Source organism: Micromesistius poutassou, assembly GCF_964030765.1.
Source record: "Micromesistius poutassou genome assembly, chromosome: 17".
In the NCBI taxonomy this organism is placed as follows: Eukaryota; Metazoa; Chordata; class Actinopteri; order Gadiformes; family Gadidae; genus Micromesistius; species Micromesistius poutassou.
In genome coordinates, this window is record NC_140287.1 from 14,442,401 (window position 1) to 14,459,766 (window position 17,366).

A 17,366-nucleotide genomic window follows, 5' to 3' on the forward strand; every position below is an offset into this window, starting at 1 on the left:
TTTCTTCAAATTACTTTGTTTTATGTTACGGGTGTCTTTAAATAGCAGGTTTCCGGTTAGGCATCTTGACAAAGAATGCTCAAGTGATTTTCTACATCAGTAGTGTTGTGAAATAAATTAATAATAATAATAATCGTGAAACCGTCAAACCATGTTTTTTGCTCCGACTCTAATCGATCAAAATCTATAATCATTGCATCCCTACTTGGACTCCTGCCCCCCTGACTCCTGTTCTTGTGTGGTGGGTCAGTGTGTACAAAGCCATGTGTGTTTTATGACGTGTGTTTTCATGTGTCTTGTTTAGGGAGAATGCAGTTACGAAAAGGAGCTTCTCCCTCACCTCCACAAGGCTGATGTCGTCGGCCTCCTCAAGGACGGACAGGCAGAGAAACCCGCCAAGAGAACAACGAAGACGAATACCAAGGCCTGCAAAAGCAAGAGCAAAAGCAAGAGCTCCAGCCGGTCTGCGAGCGAACTGGAGAGCGTCGGTGAGGAGGAGGAGGACAGGGATAAGGGCGGAGGGATCAGGTCATTCTCGCCATCGACCACCGTCCGGGGTAGGCCTCTGATGGAAGACGACCCAGATTTCATGGGCTTCAGAGATGAAGATCAGTCAAACCATGACACCGGTAGGCTCCCAGAGACGGGCCAGGACTGCATCGTCGAACCCAAGGACGGCAACATCTCAGAGAATAACAATGTCTCGTCCCTCGAGGGTCTTGTGGGCGATCCACCGCCCAGCGTCGGCGACCACGACGACGACCCAGGTCTGGAGGACAACATTGAATTCCGGGCCATGTTTTACCTACCCAGAGGAGTTCCTGTGGTGTCCTCTCACAAATCCCTCCCAGAGATCCAGAGAACCAAGAGTCTGAGGGTAATACTGGCCAATGTGGCGGAGCTGCTGTCACGGTCTCCACCGCCGTTGCCCTTTGACCTTCTCACAGAGGAGGACATGTTGGGAATTGGGTCACCTGACCCCCCGATCCCTGCATCACCTCCTCCTTCCCCTGACCGGGTGCTGAGCGAACAAGATGAGCAACATCAGCCCCTCATCCAGGTCAACTTTGACCTTGATTTGGATTATGATGATGATGATGATGATGACGACGATGTCATCGATTGTGGGGATGTCATGATGAAGGATGACGAACCTTGTGCTGATATGTGTGATGTTCCCGCTATCTCTAAGCCTATCCTCAATCCTCCTGAAGTCGAACGTGCAGCCGGCAGCCCGAGCTGGGACGAGGTGTTTGGTTACGAAATGGACCGCAATGGGCCGAGGGATGAGGTTTTTGTTGATGATGATGACGAACTGGCCAACGAGGATTTCAGTCGGCAGGGGGGTGACGGCAGAGCAGCAAAGGGTACGGTCAGGAGGACCGAAGAAGCTGTCGGTGGACGGGATGGGGACGTGCACGCTGGGAAAATGCTGGCAGGACCGTTGCTCGATGAGCAGAAGGCCCCGTGTCGAGTGGCCGGGCAGATTGATGCAACCGTCTTGGACGAAAGCATGGATCTGTTTGGCGACGACGAGGCATTCCTGCGAATGACTGTCCCGGAATTAACCACACCGGAGGACGACTTCGCGGCAGACGCATCGCCACAGCCCCAACAGCTCGCTGACGGCGTGAAACACACCAAACCAGACGCCTCGCATTTTGCGGCGGCGAGCGCATGTGACGCCATAGACTTAACCGAAAGGGTGCGCAGACAACGGGCCGACTGCTCGGAGATGTCTTCCTTCTCTGGTACCAAGACCACGGCGGCCCCGACCGCCCACAGCCTGCAACCCACACGCAGACACGCAGTCGTGAACACGTCACGACGCGGTCACGACGAGACACTGCACACCACGTCGGAGCCGTCTCCAGACTCGCGCGCCGCGGCACCGAGTGGCCACGGAGCGGACGCCCTTGTTTCACATGTGAGGCGAGGCGGTATCGACACCTCTACCACAGAACAACCAAACTTAGATTCGTTCGACGGCTCCTGTGATTTGTTCCCGGTGAACTTTGACCTTGGATATTCTCTGGATGACTCAGAGGAGGAAGCTTTGCAGGAGGAGGAGGAGGAGGAGAGGGAGGAGGATGTGGCTCCTGTCTCTGTGGTGAATGCCTCTCCCCACTGGAAAGAGCAGAAACTAGGTGAGGTGTGTTCCGCGGGGCCCCTGCCACCCATGCCTGGCTCTTCCACTCCTCTCCACGGCCACCGCAGGCCAATCAGACCAGGGTCTTGTGGGCGCGGACTACCTACCCCCATAACTCATTCGGTCTGCCGCCGAGAAGGTGAAATCAGTCACATCCTCGCCTCACCGTTGTCCTCTCATGGCGGCACACTCCCATCCCCCATCACATGGGGGGCTCTGAGGCGGACTCTCCTCCCCGGTCCTTCATCCTGCCTGCTGGGCAGTTTGAAGAGGAAACAGCAGGAGGAGGAGGGTCCCAGCAGTGATGCCAAGAGGCCCAACACAAACCGAGCCGGCACATTTGGCATGGAGGACAGCAGGGGAGCCAAGCCTTTGCCCAGCCAGCCTGCTGACCCAGGTGGGTTTACCCGTGCAAATAGTTAATGTCATGTGTCAGTCTTCTAGGCTACCCAGTGTAGCCTTTGAGTTTCATGAAGAATTATGAAGCTTTGTTGTGTCTGGAATTTTTTAACCCTATTATCCGAGTACAAAATGCTTGCTGGGAAACGTCTTTGTAGAGCACTCTTTAAAATGGATGAATGTTAGAGCACAATGTAGTTAACCTTCTTTAAAGGATCTGGCAAGATATCTGTCAATTGCCTTTTGCCTGTTTTACCCAGATCCAGAGTTGTTTGACTCTAAATCCCTCATTGTGCGTGTAGAACGGGAGTTTGCTGGGTGAGCATTTGATTTCTGTTAGCCGCTTTCATTGACCTTAAGAGTTACAGTAGCCTAGCTCTTGTTCATGTTATGGCATGAACAGGACTTAACCCTACACTTTTAGATACTTTCCAAAGATTTCCCAATGTGTTCGGAAGAGTGACTTATTCAAAATGGGTGCCTGTGTTACAACAAAACAAGAACAAGATAGTAGTTTGTCTACAAACACAATTTTCAACACTTAGTAGTTAAGTTATTCAACACAATTTTCTGTGCTGTGATCTGGGTAAGACAGGCAAATGGCAATTCACAGATATCTTGACATCTCCCTTTAAGACCAGCCAGCAAAGACCACTTTTATGCTGCCCTGTTCTGCCCAGGTCTGTCTGACAGTGAGGAGGAGGTCCGGATCCACAGGAGAAGACCGCAGGCCAAGGCTAACCCGCTGTCCTCACCGGACCAGGTGGGCCATTGCTTTTGATGCACACTAGCACTGTCAGATAAATGGCTGTTACACATGCTTTACTTGTAAACAATTGCACAATCTGCTGACATTCACACAACATGCAATTGGTTTGTAACATACAATCATTCAATCTGCTGTCATACTCTTGGTAATATCTGTGTTGACACGTTTTAGGATCAAACAAGTGATTTGCTGTGAATAAATGTAGCAGACACTTTTAGTCAAAGCAGCACACTGGATTCAGAAACTGGTATAGGCATCTTGCTCATGGATGCTTACAGGTAGACTGCTGTGCAGACATTGGTTTGATCCCAGAACCTTTCGGGTGAGATTCAAACACAGTGACCAGAGTAGACCGTCCTGCCATGATACTGATACTGAATCGATAGAACAAATCAATCAGGCCCATTCCCAACGCACGTTATTATAGACAGGAAAGTCACCGTGAAAGCATGGAGCCGTGTTGAAACTGGCACAGACTGATGCTTATATATATATATATATATATATATATATGTCACATGTGCCTTTATGATGTTACCAAACCACTCCTCGTCAATGCATTCATTGGACACAGAAACACAAGGGTACTCCCCCCGTTTAGAAACGCAGTATGGCAGTCAACCAGGTGCTCAATCCATCAATTACAGAATAGATTTTAAGTGCTAAAAAATGATATAACAAAATGCCGCAATCTGATGACCACTTGGGCTTTTCAATTAACTTCCATACATCTAGGTGCCAGTAAGTACCGTAGGCATGGCAACTGGAGCCAAAGGGTCTTATCTGGCCCAGCGATAACAGTGTTATGACACAAAACAATTAGGTCCTTCCTTCAGATGGACATTGGATGTAAGAAAAAGAAAACTAATGAGAAAATGTTATGCATGTGTTTATGTTTGTATCTTGTGTCTCTGTCTTCTGCTGCTGCAGTCCAGGGTGTTTAGCCATTTGGATTCCCCCGTTATGGTGAAGAGGAAAAAGGCTGCAGTTCTAAACATAGTAAGATTTTGTATTATATCGTATTAGTATTTATTTATTTCTATACAGTCAATTTAATCGTTTCAAAATCATTATTCAAATAATTTAATTCAATGAATGTGGTTTATCTGTACTGATCGAAATAATACGGATCAAAATAATATCCATTCACATTGTTTGTATGTATAGGTTTACAATGTATCTTGTGTCGCTGTGTGCTCCTGCTAGTCCAAGATATTTAGCGATGTGGATTCTCCTGTTCTAGTGAAGAAGAAAAATGCTGCATGGCTGATAGTTAGACTTCCTAATCCCTTAGTGTTATGTTTTGTCTTTTGTATTATACTACAGCTTTATTCTATACCTTATATTCAAATCAGTTAATATAATGAACATGTTATATCTGTACACTCTGTACTCTCTTGTCTTTATAATGCACCTTAGTTTTAGTCAGTGTTGAAATTCTACGGTGTGTGTTCAGTCCGATGAAGTGCCCGAGGGAGCCATATCCGACGATGACTTCCAGAACGACTCAACTGTCTCACACAAGTCCCGCCCCTCAAGACCTGCCAGGCCAATCCAACAGCAGGGGAAAACACAGGTCTGTCCATGGAAACAACAGCAGATGCTTTGCTCGTAGTTTCATTGCGAGGAGACATCAGCTCCATCAACATAACATCAATCATGTTGGGAGTTGTGCATGTCGTCATGGCTTTGGCGTGGCTGGCATGTTCATTGTCGTCCGTCTCCCTATGTGATTCCAACTGTCACGATAAAACTGACCAAAATTACATCCGGATAGTCTAATCTATGATCGATGAAGAAAATATTTATCAAGCGTCTTCATTTGTCATTCCCTTTGTCAGTCGCTGCTTCCATGAAACATGACGTAATTGTTTTGTGTATCTCGGTTCCCATGGTTCCCCCTTATAAGAAGCCCAAGCGACGAGGGGGGGGGCGGCTCTTCCTGGACGAGGAGGCGGCTCTCTCAGAAGAGGAGGGGGAGGGGGTATCATCTGACGAAGAGGACGGTTACCACCTCAACCATTCTCTGGAAGGCTTTGTCGTGGACAACACACACGTTTCCCAGGGGCTCAATGGTTAGTTGATTAGCTGATAGACACCATTAGTGTTCAAGGTAACAGTATATGTGTAGTGCTTACATAATACTGGTTTATTTGTATGTGTAGAATGTTATTTAATTCTATGAGCAATGAGTAAGAACCCCCTTATTGCACTGATTCTAATCTAACGCCCTGTTATACGACACTGCACTAATGTCATGTTGTCATGTTGTGTGACTGACACATTCTCCATTCAATCCCATTTGTTGAATGCACCGATGGGTAAACAAGCAGTGAACAATGCGTAACGTATACATAACACCTTTTTGTCTCTCCTAGATTCTGAGATGCACGGGATGTATCTGAAGTCCGTGAGAAGCCCAGTGGCCCCGGGGCGCAGGTTCAAGATGGTCTATAAACCCTCCCACAACATGGACATCTTCTCCCAGGTGCTGAGCAACACTTAAAAACACCTTAAAAAGGGGGTCGGAAAACATGGCAGGATTTTAAATTTCGGGAACCTGCAAATATCCTCATTTTATACGGATGTATGGTGGATAAGTAAGCCTACCATCGGAGGCCGGAAGGCTTATCAATGCATCATACATCTAGGTGGACACTCTGATGTCACTCTGTCAAAGGGCTAGTCACAGTCACACCTGGTGGTAAAATAGGGGCCATTTCAGTACAAAGACAAAGTCAGAACTCCTTCTAAATTTTGCTTTCATAATTCGCTTCTGATTCATTTTACGGATGCTTTAATCAAAGGCCACTTAGTGACTTTCATCTTAAGAGGCATGTCCTTAAAGAGAAGGTTGGGGTTATTCGTCTTATTCAGCCTACAGTTGTACTGCAATTATTGGGCTTGGAACCCAGAACCCAACCAGACCACTTGACTATCCTGCAATGCCGCCTTGTCCTGACTCCTCTCACTTCTCTGGTTCCTTCCCCAGGTTCCGGAGATGGATGAGACGTATGCGGAGGACAGCTTCGTGGTGGGCAGTGAGGAGGAGGAGGAGGAGGAGGCAGGAGGGGGCACTCAGGACGAGGTTGTGGCTCTCCCCGAGGTCTCGTACGTGGACGGGAGGAAACAGTACACCACCAGACGCCAGGTGCTGCTGCACCACATGAGGTCCAAGGCGGGCTCTGCCGGCCGCCGCGGGGCAGGGCACAGGGCTGCCCTGCCGAAGACGGCGGAGACCGGCAAGCGATCGCGCATCGTGCACATCCAGGACTCCAGTGAAGAGGAGGAGGAGGAGGAGAAGGGGGGAGGAGAGGTCGCTGTTGTTAACTCCAACGCCGCCACCCTCCTCAAGCCATCTGCAGTACTAAATGATTCGACCTTGGACAAACCTCCACAACGACAAAATGCTTCCTCCTTCTCTTATTCCTCCTCCTCCTCCTCCAGCCTAGCTTCCAAGATCTCCTCCCTTAGCAGGAAGACGCCCCTCCCTTCCAGTACGGGCTTGTTAAGAGAAAGGTATTTAGTCTTTCTGTTTTTACCCACCATGCCCCGTCCTTTAGTGTAGCAGACTGACGTGGACTGACATGCTTTACTTCTACCAGCAGATGTCGCCAGAGGTTAGAAAACCAGGCCCGGCTGTCTGAGGAGCTCGACTTTGAGGAGTCCGAGTCCATGTTAGCCCCACGGAAACCACCACAGGTAGCCCCCCCCCCACCCCCTCTGTCTGGAGAGTCAACCAATATCTCCCTAAAGTAAAAGAAGGGTGGTGTATTTTGGATAGCTGTATGTCTGTATTTCACCGATTGCTGAAGCCACTGGCTTGCGATTGGAATTTCAGTTAGAAGCAGATTGGTTGTATGTAAATGGTGAGATCAAAGTACTGGCTTGGTTAAAATGGCTAAACCAGGTTTAAATTGTTTTGTTAAACCTACAGGAAGGTGTGATGAACAGCTCCTTCGATGTACTACTACTACTACTACAAAAAAGACCCATTTGATGTGATATGATGTTTCCTTTCCCTAGACAACAACATCCACCCCGACGTCACATCCCCAGCCCTACAAGACCATTGGTCATGCTTCATGTACGGACAAACCCTCCATTCTTTCCCCTGCCACCACCCCCACCCCCACCACCACCAGTACCACCACCGCTGTAGCCCCCGTCTGCATCCTGGTGGACAGCCGCTGCATCAGCAGCAGTGCCGACCTGGTGAGCGGCCTGCGGCAGCACCACTCCGTCAATGTGCACGTGTGCTCGCTGGACAGCAGCTACTTTGTGCTCAGCAACCGCATGGCGGCGGAGCGCCACAGCCAGTCGGAGCTGGCCGGCGTTCAGCACCGAAAACGACTGGTCGAGAGGGTGAACGGCCTGCAGGGCCTGTTCGAGCGCGTCTGCTTCGTCGTGGAGAAGGACGCCACCAAAGCAGGTGGGTGGGTGGGTGGGGCCCGGAACGGTCAACAGTGTTTTTGACTCGTCACGTATCATGGAGAGAGGATTTGTAATGGAGAAACCACTACGCTGCACGTTTCCTTTGGGCAAGGATGCCTACCTCATCTCTTTCGCTCTCTGTGTCTCTGTCCCTCCCTCTGTCTCTTTCTGTCTCTGTGTGTGTGTCTCTCTCTATACACACATTGAATTAGACTTGGAAATCCCGTCTGCCATATTAGATAGACACCAACGGGGATATTCACTTTACTAAACGTACAAATTACATTAGAGCCCGTTTAACGGGATGAACGATGAACAACACCCTGTCTGTTCCACTCCTGCTCCTCGTCCCCGTGTCTAATTCTGTTTAGTGGCTAGCGTTTTCACTTTTATCCGAAAGTGACTCGCAGTCTTCCAGGTTAGAGCTCCCAGAACCTCGCATCTCCGGGAGTCCCCACACCCTGTCCACCGCAATACCCTGTCCCCCTGCTCTTTGAGTTGAAACCGTTTGTGGTGTGTCGTGGCAATTTCCGTCTGGTCTGACTGTCCGTCCGTCCGTCAACCTCAGGCGAGGTGGGGCGTCCGTTCCAGCGGACGCGCTTCTTCGAGAGCACGCTGGCGTTGCTGGTGCAGGCGGGCGTGCGTCTGCTGTGGAGCGACGGCGTGCGGGACAGCGCCCGCCTGCTGGCCGACCTGGCGCAGCTGGAGCAGAGGAAGGGCCAGGCCATCGCCGTGCCCCTGGAGGTCAGAGGTCAGCACCGGCAGCAGGCCCTGCAGTTCTACCAGGCGTTGCCCGGCGTCGGCTACGTGCACGCGCTCCACATGTGCCACAACTTCGTCTCCGTCGCCCAGTTCCTCACCAGGTGAGGAATTGTGTGTTCCATCGCTTTGTTCAAGGGATTCCACTCCCAAACCCCTGCAAGGACATTTTCTGAGAATCAGCTCCAGTGTGAAATAGTGAAAAACTGTCGTTTTTCTCTATGGTCTATAAGCTTAAAAAAAATTAAGCGAAGTCGTCTCTACCTTACGTCGGCTTTATGTGTGTCCTAAATGGACACACATGTCATAAATATACAGTATGGCCTGTTAAGCCCTTTGAGACTGTACTGATAATTAAGGACTATACAAATAAAATGAAATTGAATTGAATTTAAATTTATATATTGCATTATTAATTTGACGCTGACAAAGGCAGCTAAATGGTGTTTAAAATCAAGCAAGGGCTTTGAACATAAATCCAAAACACAATTCTGCTTACCTCGAAAATCGACAGATGTTCTCCTCGTTTGCCACAATACTAAGTACGGTAGAGTCAGCCAAGGATCAATCAGTGCTTCGTGCACCGGAAGTTCTTTTTCTTTGTAATATAGTATATATAGACACACATCCATTAAGTATGTCTGAAGGTTGAAATTTGCCCAGAACATCAACAATCAACATAGCCCTTAATGCTCCCTTCTCTAGTGCCTGCCTGATTACCAAACTGCTACTGCTCATCTCCACAAGGATAGTGAAGGAATAATTGGAGATTAGAAAAGGAGAATGCAGGAAATTGCTTTGCACCTTTAACCTTCCCTACCATCATGGCCTTCCTACCCTCACAGCTCCGTCGAGGCCATACAGAAGGGAGGGATGATGAGCCGTAGCCGGGCGGAGGACACCTACCGCTGCATACGGTACTCCTGCGACTCCTTCCTCCTAAATACCTCCTCAGCCAAGAAGAAAAGGTAGCAGGCCAAAGCTACAACTCACTAAATCACTACTGCTCAATTTAGTTTTGTTTTTTTCCCCTCATCCTTTGCACTCAAATTATGTCACTTTTTCCTTTCCAATACAATCATTTTTTCCTATTATTTTGTTCTGGACCATATTGGACCCGTAAGTTTATCATTATTTGTTGCTGCTCACATAGTGTGGAAATCTTGGTTGTGCTCAGGAGATATTCATAAAAATTTGGATATCCTAGATTAAATATGGTATTTAGTTGTGCCACTTGTATTTGTGTGCAAGTAATAATTTATTGAACTAATTGGTTCACTTGGATGTACCTTTTCAGATAAAGTAAGATAAAATGATGAGTTGATCTTCTGCAATCATCTTTGTGATTGAAATAATTATAATTTAAGTTATATTAAGTTTACCTGTTAAAAGTATTGTCAACTGCCCTGCAATGTCTACCTCTTACCACTAAGACAACTCAGAAAACGTAAAAATGATGGTAATAAAATCAATGTTGTAACTGGTTATATTCAGTCATTCATTCAAAAAAACGACAATTGTCAGATTCAACATTTACAGATGTACATAACAGAGGCAACAGTGGTGAACATTTTACAAGGCCAGCAATCACATTCATCTGTCAAATGGCATAGCCCAGGACTGGACGATTTTAATAAAACATGGCACAGCTAAAAATATATAAAGTAATAGAATACTGAAAAATGGTCTACACACTGCAGCACCAAACTCAAAGAAAATCCCCTTGTCATTGTGCGATTGTTTGTTCAACCCCATATACACTTCGTATTCACGATACAGCAGTTTCTCAAAACAAAATGAAGGTACAGTAGAACAGAACTTAATCTGATTAACTAGTTTGGCTTCATTCAATCTGAAAAGATCATAGTTTAGAGTTAACAAATAATTTATTCTTTCAAATAAGAGCTTCTCTTTCAGCTAAAATGATATTTGGTGGTATATTTCCAAACCTTTGCCAAAGAAAACCAAGAGGAACAATTCAAATGAATGAATGAATAACATCCACTGGATTGAAACAAACATATCGCTCAGATTCCCATCCATACAATCAGCATAGACTCTTCCACTTGACAAAGTCCCACAGATTCTACAGTAACATGACTTTTCATAGGAAAGTTTGAATCTTCTGGAACTGAATAAAGATCATTAAATACATAAATATAGTATCCAGAAATATGTAGTGTACATGCATGGCTACCTTTTAATGTGTAACTATGAGGGTTTGGACATGGTCTGTTTAAAATAAATGCTGGTAAATTGTAAACTGAAGAGGCCATGGCTTGTGTCCCAATTCCATTCCTGATTTATTTGACCAATTTCACAATTTTACTCTTGCTTGAGCTTCAAACTTTGAAAACATGAAATGAATGAACCCAAAAAATTGAGTTTAACAATCAGTGTAATCCAAAAGCTTTTTAGCTTTTGGATTTTTACTTTTCCTTTTAAAATAACCACTTGGAATAAATGACTTTTCATTCAGATGCACTGAATGAATTCGCACAGAAGACGAAGACAAAAGAAGACAAGTGAAAAAAGAAGACAAGTGTTTGACCTAATGTTTTGACCTAAACATTTTCTCATGCAGTCCACATTAAACTCACCACACTCACTCAACAACTGCTATGGTAAGTGGCAATGTAACCCATAAAGTCAAGCATTATGAGAGACCATCCTGGTCTCGCATTTAGTTTTTCTCTGCAAATCAGTCTGGGGAATTTAAAATGTAATTCATAGGATGGTTCAGTTAGAGGGGGAAAGAGTTTCAGACTAAATAGACTGAATGACAATGATAAAATATAAAGAAATCGGCAAGGAAGTTTTTTTCTCTCACTCTGATTCGCTGGAGAACCTAAGACTGCGCCTATATTTGGAAATCAATTACCATATTGACCCGAATATAAGACATTTAGTCATTTACGATTTTTTTTTTTTTAGATCATATCAGTTTGATTTGAAAAATCATAATTAAAACCCAATCGTGTGAGGATTAGAACATCCAGGACGCTCTACTGGAGGGGTTTGCATGAAATGGCCCAGCTTGGGAGTTGGTCAATTGAAAGGTATTTATTACCAGTAAGGTGTGAATGTATATTAACATTCAAATGTCTAGACCCCAAATATAAGACAACCCCAATTTTTCAGACACATTTCCAGGAAAATACCTAGTCTCGTATTCGGGTCAATACGGTACTACCCAGCTAAGGCCACACTGATATTCATTGCGAAATGCAAACTGGTATATCTGGATGATCTCACAAGGCTACATACAGTCACCTAAAATAACTAATATTACAACAATCGACTCTTTACTAAAACCAAGGATGTTCATATTTACAAGTACAGTTGTAATCTTAAAAAACACAAGAAGTGGTCACTTGTCAAGGGGGCTCCAAGAAGTCAAGTTCCTTGAAGTAGATGCTTCTCTAGAAAAAAAAATCTGTTCAGAAAAACAGTTGCCACGCTGTGGAAACAAACCAACCTGGCTTCCACAGATCCTCTCCGAGCTGCAGTTTCCCTGCTGCGTCTCCCAACGGTGGTCGATGGTCGAAGGCCCTGAGAAGCAAAGAAAGATGCAACGTGTGCTGCTGATGCATGGTCGTGCTACAGCTCTGGACCAGCACACTACCCCCCCCCCCCCCCTCTCCTGGTGGGTCAGGAGGGACGGCTGGGGGTTACAGGCTGGTGGTCTGCAGTGGAACCGCCTGGGTCTCACAGTCCTGGAGGGCGGACCCGTCCCCCTGACGCATGTACATCAGGAAGAGAGTCACGCTGGCGAAGGTGGTGGCGTTGACGGGGAAGGCGCGCAGCAGCGTGGACGTGAGGCCGCGTGTGAACACCCTCCAGCCCTCCTTCTTCAGGCTCTGCCGCACGCAGTCGGCGATGCCATTGTACTGGTGGACCCCGCCCATCCCGTCCGCCTGCAGGCGGGACTTGATCACGTCCACGGGGTAGGTGGAGAGCCAGGACGCGATGCCCGACATGCCGCCGGCGAACAGCAGCTTGGGGATCATGTAGGGGTCGTCGGGCTCGCAGCCCAGGCGCCGCGTCAGCACGTCGTACGCCAGGAAGTAGATGCCGAAGCCCGGCGTCTCGCGCATGACGGTGGTGACCATGCCGCGGTTGATGCCTCGGATGCCCTCCCGGCGGTAAATCCGCACCAGGCAGTCCAGGGAGTTCTTGTACAGCTTCCTCGAGGACTTCTTCTTCTCCCCCGTGCCCTGCATCTGCATACGCGTCTTGGCCAGCTCCATGGGACAGCAGATGACGCACTGGATGAGGCCCGCCGACGCGCCCGCCATGAACTGGTTGGCCGGCGTGTCGCGGCCCAGGAAGCGCATGGCGTTGCCCTGGACGCCGAACACGATGGCGTTGATGAAGGTCAGCCCCATCATGGGCGAGCCGATGCCCTTGTACAGGCCCAGCATCTGTGGAAGACGAGGGGTGCGAGCGTGTTTTAGTCAGGTGGATGGGACAAACACAGAGTAGATAAATACACCTTCGTCTACACCTTCTCTACGGCTGTCAATGAGGGAAAAAAAGCACACGCTCTATCAATATAAATATATATCTATAAATATATTGAAACCCCTGAATTTCCCACTTGGGATCAATAAAGTATGATCTTGATCATGTTGATCGTGATGTTAGGGTTTCTGTAATTGCACTTCTTTCAAATATAACTTGAAAATGTCACTTACTACAAAATGTATCTATACTTGCGCATATTAGGGTTAGTGTTCAAATTTGCACCCACAACCATGCTGTCACCATCTCACGCTGAAATTCCAGAAGTAAACCATACACTGACAGACCATACAGACACACTCCCCCAGGCCTCCGATGGCAACGTGTACAAAGGCTTAATTTAGCCTTTACAGAAATAAGGCCCTTGCTGACCCCAGCTAGCTGATATGTTTCCTGACTTCACCACAATTGAGGCAGTGGTGCATAATAACTAGAGCTGTAACCCGACACCACAATCATGCCGTCTGATTAGGCCATTGAATGCAATTGTACACTACATTTACATTTAGCTTCCCAGACCTAACAAGTGAGGCTGAAATCGATCAAAGCATAAAAATGTTCATTGAACAAAACAGTAACTACACCAAAAAACACCTTGCCAAGTGAAAAAAGTATTACTGGACAAAGTGCACAGTAGCTATAGGAATCACATAGCAGAGGTCAGTAAATAAAATGTCTGGACCAGTAATGGATCCCCCACATAGCTTGGTTGGGGATACTTCTTTCTAAGAAGTATCTAGCTCGTCATTCTCCCTTCCATGGAAGCCTATATATATATTATTATGGCTGATGGAAAATTTGATTCACATTTAAACTACTACTGCAACTGAAAGGACAGAGAAAGAAAAATTCTGAGACAAATATGACAACTCTATGAAGACAGAGCAGTGAAAAGCCCCTTGTGGGTAGGGATGCAACGATTATAGATTTTAAGCTGGTGCAACGCTTTTCGTTACGTCTGCGTGTTGCGTCAGCAATTTTTCTGTTTGTTTAATTTGCCCTCGTTGTGAACAAGAATGACCAATGTTACTTTTTGGAGAATGAGACCAGAAACTTGTGTAGCTCAACTTTAGGGTCACCAAACCGTGACATTTTAAAAGTGGTTAATAGTGAAAGCGGTTAATCGCTGAATCCCTACTTGTGGGTTTGCAGGCTAGCAAGAGTGGGTGATTATGAAAGACAACAGCCATCTGTGGACAGCTGCTCCTTTCAGGGTATAAGCGTACATTTTATATCCTACATTATTAACGATGTAAAATGTCATGGCAGGAAAGAAGAGAACACAGTACTGTTGGTAAATAGTAGAACCAGATGTTTTGTTTACTCACCGACTCCTGGCGTGCGATGGACTGGAAGCAGTGGTAGGTCCCCCTGTAGAGGGGTTTGTCCACACTCTGAACTTGGAGCCTCACCTGAAAAGGCAAGGCCAACGCGTAAAGGGCAGAATACAGTGACCCGGGGCATGCTGCACACCAAACGCTACGGAGGGTCTTCACCCGTCAGCTACTGAACAAACATCACAGCAAGTTATACTGCTTAAAAGGTGACACATTATACCACCAGGTGTGAGTGTGATTAGCTGTTACACACGCCCACTTGTGATGTCAGAAGAGGCAGAATTTCAAAACGGCTTGTAACGGCTAATCACACCTGGTGGTATAATATGTCAACTTTATTTTTTTGTCACGTATCCGTACTTTCAAATTGACAGAACGTCTCTGGCTCAGTTTTCTTCTTCTACCACTGATAACTCAAGAGGGAATGTGGTGGGAGAAAACGAGAAGGCCTTGGACGTACAAGTTTACATATCCTTAGGAAGCCTGTGTGCCTCTTAATCATCTACAACACAGTAACACTGTTGCTGTTAAAGACAGCCTCCCCCCCCAACCCACTGTCCCAACACACACACAGACACACGCCTAACCTAATCTGTGGCCACCAACTGGTAAGTCCACTACTCCAGTGTCTTTTCTGAAGCATACCACAAAGATGATAAAGATGATAAAGATGCACTAAAGTTTACAAGTTTGGGCATCACACCATCCTTTCCCGTGTCTGTCTTTGCTGAGGAGCATACAGTTAAATTACCCAATGCAACTTTGGATTTGGATTTTTTCAATCCACTTAATCACAAAGTCTGTTGGTGATAACAGTATTTTCAGGATAATTGATTCCGAGATAATGGAGCCAGATTTACACAGAATTATCCAAATAAATAAATTTTTAGAATCTACTCAGTTCATTATATTTGACTCTGGTTAAAAGTAATAAATGAGTGCCATATACTCAGGGTGTAAATTGTTTTAAAAAACGGATGAAGCAGCTTTAAAAACAGGGACAGCCAACAGACTTTTTATTTATGTTCTATTTTACTAGGGCACTAGTGCCTTCTTTGGTTGCTATACAAGATCAAAGAGTACGGTGACATAACAGTGACCCACCTTTACTGTATCAAAAGGATGTCCAACCAAAACACCAGCAGCGCCTGGGAAATAATAGAAAATAATACAAAACCAGTCGCCACATTTACATAAACATTTACCAAGTAACAGCAGTCTTCACTTGATGGAGCTTGATAAAACCTACTTCAAATCATATTGATGTATGCTGAAAGACTATTGAGAGTAACATTTTGCAGACTGCAACTTTATTCATTATAAGCAATATTACGTGCATGTTATGCATGTTTAACACAGACTATAGAGAATATATAATGCTTATAGGCTTGTTAACCATCTCCACAGACAAATTACAATAGTTAATGTTGGTTCATTCATCAGTTGTGTGATTCAAACTGTTGAGATGCATGCTAAATAGCTTAGGTATATTATCAAATAAACATACCAAGTAGGTCTATCAACTTGATTGATACTTTATAGACAACTAAAACGCATTTTTGTATAGACTGTTTTTATTAACTAATTAATACCAGTGTTATTTGTTAAAAACAATTGAATTATTCATCACAACGAATATAGTCGCGTTGGAGGTTACAATACCATTACCATTCAATCTCCCCTGGACAGATAACCTGACCCATTCCCCCGTGGCACACACTACGCTTTGGTCGCAAATTGTAACTATAGTGATGGACAGCTATTGCCAGATACCACCACAATGTATGCATTGCATTGCATTACCCAATTGTAGTCTACACACCCGGTACAATGGCGTCCCTCCTAGTCTGAACTCAAGCAAGGAAAGTGTGTAGATGGGGGATCTTTTTTCTTCAATAACGTGGCATCGACCTGATGATGCATACTCTTAAAACTGATAGCACGTTGGCACACACTTCAACGTAGCAGTGCTTGTTTTCAAAATGCTACCTACATGAAGCTAACTTGAATTGAGCTCTCGCCATCTGCATCTGATCAGGGTGGTGAGGTATGAGTTATAAATGTAGGATGTATTGGTTGTAAGGAATACTTACCTCCAAAGCAACCCGCAGCGAAGTCCAAAGCCATCCCTCTCTGAACGTTAGCAGCTTTATATTGGTCAAGCTAACTAGCGAAGCAGATATTGTAATTGACCCACAATTCCTTATTATTTACTTCTAAGATTGTGTATGGCGGTATTTTGGTTAATACTGTTTAAAAGCCCAATTTGAGGATTAGTACACCAGCCTTGATAATACAACCAACATGCGATCGGGGTTTTGAAAGTTTGTTGATGTAAAAACCCTCCAAACTCCTCTTTCTTGATTTGGGCCACACGGTATTTTATTCTGGATATAATCCCGGATGGATTTAAACATGGGCAGATTAAAACCCTCCTGTTAATAAAACAAACTACTCTTCCCTTCCTCTCGGCTGTAGATGGTCCGGCTACTTAACTCAACTTCCACAGACGCGACCTTTCTATTTCTGTGGTGGGAGGAGGGGGGGATACAGAGTCAAAACGTGTGCCTGTCCTTTTGGAGGAAGCCCAATCGCATCCCTCTAGACTAGACAACTCCCCCAGTTGGTTCTGTCCACCCCTCTCCGTCATTGGCTGCTGCACATACAGCTTTCACGGCGTGTCTCTGGACACATTAACCCCTTAATACATCTTCTTACATTGATCTGGTGACATTAACGTTGGGGGATACGTGGATTAAACCCAAAATATGCATTGAACCTAAACTCAACACATTAATATTGGCTTATAATGTAGGCAATATAATGTAGGCACATATTTTACCATGTGTTAAACATGTGGATGGTGGCCAAGCCTAGAAAAATGATTTAATTTCACTTTTTTGAATGTAGAGCTTTAGGAAATCAGCTATTTGCATACTTATCTTCAAATAAAAAAAATCTTAGATCAGAAATGCATGTCATTATGATAACCAAT

At 45.6% G+C, this 17,366-nt stretch overlaps 2 protein-coding genes across 4 annotated transcripts in view; one reads left to right on the plus strand and one right to left on the minus strand.

Moving 5' to 3' along the window:
- fancm (FA complementation group M) overlaps positions 1 to 9,925 on the plus strand; it is a 35,571-nt gene extending 25,646 nt beyond the window's left edge. For 2 of the 3 annotated variants that reach the window (XM_084482036.1, XM_084482034.1), the window contains 11 exons: positions 305 to 2,546; positions 3,229 to 3,311; positions 4,248 to 4,316; positions 4,774 to 4,893; positions 5,227 to 5,392; positions 5,696 to 5,805; positions 6,310 to 6,836; positions 6,923 to 7,019; positions 7,344 to 7,749; positions 8,320 to 8,614; positions 9,356 to 9,925. In XM_084482036.1, coding sequence (XP_084338162.1) covers positions 305 to 2,546; positions 3,229 to 3,311; positions 4,248 to 4,316; positions 4,774 to 4,893; positions 5,227 to 5,392; positions 5,696 to 5,805; positions 6,310 to 6,836; positions 6,923 to 7,019; positions 7,344 to 7,749; positions 8,320 to 8,614; positions 9,356 to 9,482 — 4,242 coding nt within the window. In that variant the 3' untranslated portion in view covers positions 9,483 to 9,925. The remainder of the gene's footprint in view (positions 1 to 304; positions 2,547 to 3,228; positions 3,312 to 4,247; positions 4,317 to 4,773; positions 4,894 to 5,226; positions 5,393 to 5,695; positions 5,806 to 6,309; positions 6,837 to 6,922; positions 7,020 to 7,343; positions 7,750 to 8,319; positions 8,615 to 9,355) is intronic. The other variant, XM_084482035.1, reaches the window with a different exon arrangement.
- Positions 9,926 to 11,422: 1,497 nt separating this feature from the next.
- Positions 11,423 to 16,879, minus strand: slc25a29l (solute carrier family 25 member 29-like). The gene is made up of 4 exons (XM_084482038.1): positions 16,465 to 16,879; positions 15,476 to 15,519; positions 14,363 to 14,446; positions 11,423 to 12,934 (listed from the first exon to the last, which is right to left on the minus strand). Exons 1-4 carry the CDS (start codon positions 16,496 to 16,498, stop codon positions 12,182 to 12,184), a joined length of 915 nt encoding a protein of 304 aa, XP_084338164.1. The 5' UTR covers positions 16,499 to 16,879; the 3' UTR covers positions 11,423 to 12,181.
- Between the last annotated feature and the right edge of the window lie 487 nt (positions 16,880 to 17,366).